The following is a 4,638-nucleotide window of genomic DNA, read 5'->3' on the forward strand; positions in this document are numbered from 1 at the left end:
TAAAGTCATAGAGCTTCACGCATTTCACCACTGTTAATATAATAATATTTCAGGGACTTCTAACAGTCCGTAACAGTAGTGTTCTTTGTATAATAAAGTCGGAAATGCTGGAGTTTGAAGTTCAGACTCTTCAAATAGTTGTGCTTCAGGCACATCTATAATCTGCGAACAACCCTGCTTCCTAAATGACGCTATTACGCACATATGAGTATACTCACAAAATACGGTTGAGGATTATGCATACTTCTAACCGACGTATTCTACTGAGACATCAATGCACAACAGATATCACCACAGTTCAAGTATTAGTACATTAATATAAAAATACAGGACGAGACTTCGGAAATCTTCACCATTGAAAATCCATACACATCGGTATTGTGCAAGCAATTTCTCTGCTACCATATCCATACACTGGACGAGATAGTGCTGTCTAAATGACACTCGTGGAATATGAATATTTCACACACACAAGTACGGTTCATATCATAGTACTCCTGGCAGCATAGTACTATCGAAACAATGGTCTTGCTAACATTTCTTAGGGGTTGTACAATCCCGTACTTGATATAATTGGGCCATTAAAATTAAATCCAGACCCTTCACATAATGACACTTCAAAGACAAGCATCTTCATCTAGGCACATCATTCGGTACATAACCGTAATACTCTTCAAATGTCGGATCAGTAGGGAGGTCCACGCGCTGGACACGATAATATTTCTCATATAAAACTATTACGGGAACGCTCATACCTCTTATGGTGTAACTCTCTGCATATGATAAAACATTGTGCCATATATCTTATCGACTTGAAGATACATTACTTGACAGTACGGTCGTAAGTTTGTCACTCTTCGAATAATAACGTACCAGGCATCTGAAGACTCCGCAGATATGAGTACGGCATATACTTATTCACTCTTCACAGAATGATATTTCGAGTTATTAATACTTCTCATAGAACGGTATACCTCAAAGGAAGGTATTATTCAAACGACAGTATTATTAACATAACGGTATTACTTGTACACGCGTACCTCATAAAGAATAGTACCACAGATATAGTCGTACTAAGGAAGGCACATAACTGCAGATACAGTGGTACCACATAGCATAATAGCACTCCTGGAAGATCAATACTCAACACAAGAAAGTATTTTCAACATCATCAAACTCCCGCAGTAGCAATACTCTTTAAGTAATAGTATTACAGATGATCCCTAGCATTTGCGCAATTCTGCACGTAATGTAATGAAGTCATTAAACTTACATCAAAACACTTGACATTTCGATAATCCAAGGATAAGCTTCTTCCTCGAGGTATATCTCTTCCCATATAACAGTATTTTTCTTCAAATAACAGTGCATTTGACAAATTAAAACACTCGATACAGAAGTATCCTTCACATAAAAATATTACGCCACATTGTGCACTTTTCATACGATAGCTCTCCGCAAGTGATAGAAGATTAAGCCACATATGTCTTATCACCAATACATCACTTAACACGACTGTATCCACTTCTGCACCATCCAGATAGCGGTGTACCAATTACATGCGCTATCTCCACATATCAGCGCTATACATGCGTGTGTACTCTCTTCATATTGGTATTGCAAATCATGAATACTCACAAACAGACTGTGCTATTTAAATAGGAGTATTATCGACACGACAATATTCTTAACATGTCGGTACTCCTGGCACACACGTACTCTTCCATAAGATAGTATTCTGAATATAATAATATTAATTATGGCACAGGCCAAAACACATAATGGTGCAGCTTAGTATGATAGAACTAATGGTCATGCACAAGGTTCAGCTGCTAGTATTTTCATATAAAAATATCATGAGAATCTCAGGATTGCGGACTATTGAGAATCCAGACACCTTAGTATGGTTTAAGCGGGAGTTCTAGAATATCCATGCAACCCACATAAGAATACTACACGTGCATTTCGGCCCTGCACCAGCGTTAGGAGCGCGAACCAGTATTCTGCAAAGAACAGTATTCTACGCAGCCTTCCGTTTTCGATGTAATGAAACGATAAGCATGTCAGTACTCTGCAAATATGAGTACTACGGACACGTCAGTACCCTTTCTACAGTAAAACTACAGTAATTCCTTACTCGTGATACAGCTATGCTGTCCAATTAACAGTGTCATCCAGGTAACACGGATATTCACGTAATGGTATTCCATGAACATAATCACTTCTAAAGCAATAATACATGGGGAATAAAGGTGGCTCTTCACACATGCGTATATTATTCCTGTTTGATTATATTAGCACATCTGTATGGTCAAGTTATTTAGACTTCAAATAGGTGGCCATCCTGATTAGTAGCCGAAGAAGGGAAATATTTTCATAATGGCTCCAGATAGAAATAACGGAAAAAAGGTCGATGAGAATGTTAAGAAAAAAGAAATTCTAATTAAAGAGTATGACATACAATACAACATATCAACAAGGCTGCAACCACAGAGCCATCCCCCCAAGGATACAGCTGAAAGATCCCTTCAGAATTATGCAGCATCAAAAGACATTTTCACAATACTGGAGGCAAAGAAACAGGTTCAAGATGACGCTCCATAGGAGAATTCTGAAGATACAGAGAGAGGAAAGCATCTTCATAAGAAGAATAAGAAACAAAACGGCATCTTAACCATGCCGCGGAAAAGGGCCATCTTCATAGAAAAAATGACACACAAAAGGACATCTTCACGATGCTGCGGAAAACGTACATCATCGTAGAAAGAGTGCAACACAGGAAAACATCTTCACGATGCCGCGGAAGGAGGGAGCATCCATATAGAACAAATAACACAAAACAATATATTAAGGCTGCCGCCGGAAAATAGCATCATAAGTATGCCGCGGAAGAGAAATATCTTCATAAAAGGAGGGCCTCGCGAAAATATCTTCGCGGTAGCATAGTAGAAAGAAGAGGCATCTTTAAAAAGCACCGAAACAGAAGAATATCATGAATATAACGCGGTAAGGAGGTTCTTCGTAAGGAAGATGCCACACCAACAGGAATTCTCATAATGACGTGGCCCAAAAAACCTCATCAGGGCACCCGAAGAAGAAACTATCGTCAGGAAAGAAATGAAACACAAACAGGAATCTTAATAGTGACACGGCGAAACAAGCCGCCCCTATAAGAATGACGAGCCAGAAAATATATTAGAAGTACAACGCGGTAAAATGAATCTTGCAGAAATGGATGGCCTACAGGGAAAATACACCTCACATTGAGGCACCATAAAAAAAGAGAACTTCATAAAAATGGAACAGGAAATATCATCCTGAAAAAAATGCCACACACAGAAACATCTTCATATTGACGCAACAAGAGCAGTATATCTGTACAGAAATGTAACACAAAGAAGCATTATTATAGTCACATGCCAGATATAAGCATCCTTAGAAAAATGCCACACAGAGAGAAAGCATCATACTACCGCGGCAAAACAGTACGCATCACAGTGACGTAAGACGAGAACAGCGCAGTGACTCGCAGAAAGAGCATCATTAAAATGTAGAAAAATAAAGCATCATGAAAAAACGACACAGAAGAAATGGTCAAAAAAAGGCGGCAGGTAAAGGGATCTTCATAAGAATGCCAGCAAAAGTGGTATCTTCATAAGGATGCTGCGAGGGATGTCATCATAAAGGAATCCTCCAAAAATTCTCGTGAAAGTAATGCGGCAGAAGGGTGTATCCTCATGAAAAAATTAAATAGAGAAATATATATGATGAAGCGAAACGAAACAGCTTGCCTGCGACAGATATAAAACATGAGGGGGTCCCCCCAAGAAATTGATCCACATGAAACAACTCTGACCAGGTTAAGCCACATGAAGCTAGTCGTGGAGAAATTACGCCACATGGGAAGGCGTGCGCGAGGAATTACGCAGTATGGAACAGCGTCCGCGAAAAATTAGCCCAGAGGAAATCACCTTCGCAAGAAACGGAACATGAAGGCACATTTGCAAAATTACGCCACATGGAACGACGTTCACAAAAAATTAAGCCACATGGAAGGGCGTCCGCGAAAACTAGGCCACATGAAACAACGTCCGCGAAAATTATCCCACGTGAAACCACGTTCGCAAAATTCGCCCACATAAACACGCATATATAAGAAAGGAGCTCCATGAAAAAATACTCTCATAAAAATGCTGAAACATGAGAAAAAATACATAGGAATAATGCAACATGCGGGGGGATACTGGTAAAAATATCAAAACATCAAAGAACCCACTCACGAAGAGGATGGGGCATAAGGACGCATTCACAAAGGTAATGTAACTATAAACGAACCCATATAAGCAAAGCGGCTCCTCATTTCACGCTTTACCCATTGGATCTGCATATCTCTATTCCAGTGGACTCATAGGAGTTTCCACAGAAAAGCATAAACCCATTTATACGCTAATGCAGCCCCTCTAATCGTATGTAACATACAATTAAACTTCAATATGAAATTAGAACTCATATTATACCACTTCAGATTCAACAATCCAATACTCCCTTTATATATGCATAGATGAAACCCCTCATGAACAACTGTGTAATTTAAGGGGGCACATCTTTATGCCAAATGAACAATCTTCTAATTTGAAT

At 39.2% G+C, this 4,638-nt stretch overlaps 1 protein-coding gene across 1 annotated transcript; it reads left to right on the forward strand.

The window, feature by feature from the left end:
• Positions 1-2,379: 2,379 nt before the first annotated feature.
• C922_03603 (hypothetical protein) lies at positions 2,380-2,604 on the forward strand (the record flags this gene model as incomplete). The annotated part of the gene is made up of 1 exon (XM_008819195.1): positions 2,380-2,604. The coding sequence occupies one exon, from the start codon at positions 2,380-2,382 to the stop codon at positions 2,602-2,604; it is 225 nt and encodes a 74-aa protein (XP_008817417.1).
• Positions 2,605-4,638: the final 2,034 nt, after the last annotated feature.

Source organism: Plasmodium inui, assembly GCF_000524495.1.
Source record: "Plasmodium inui San Antonio 1 unplaced genomic scaffold supercont1.16, whole genome shotgun sequence".
In the NCBI taxonomy this organism is placed as follows: domain Eukaryota; phylum Apicomplexa; class Aconoidasida; order Haemosporida; family Plasmodiidae; genus Plasmodium; species Plasmodium inui.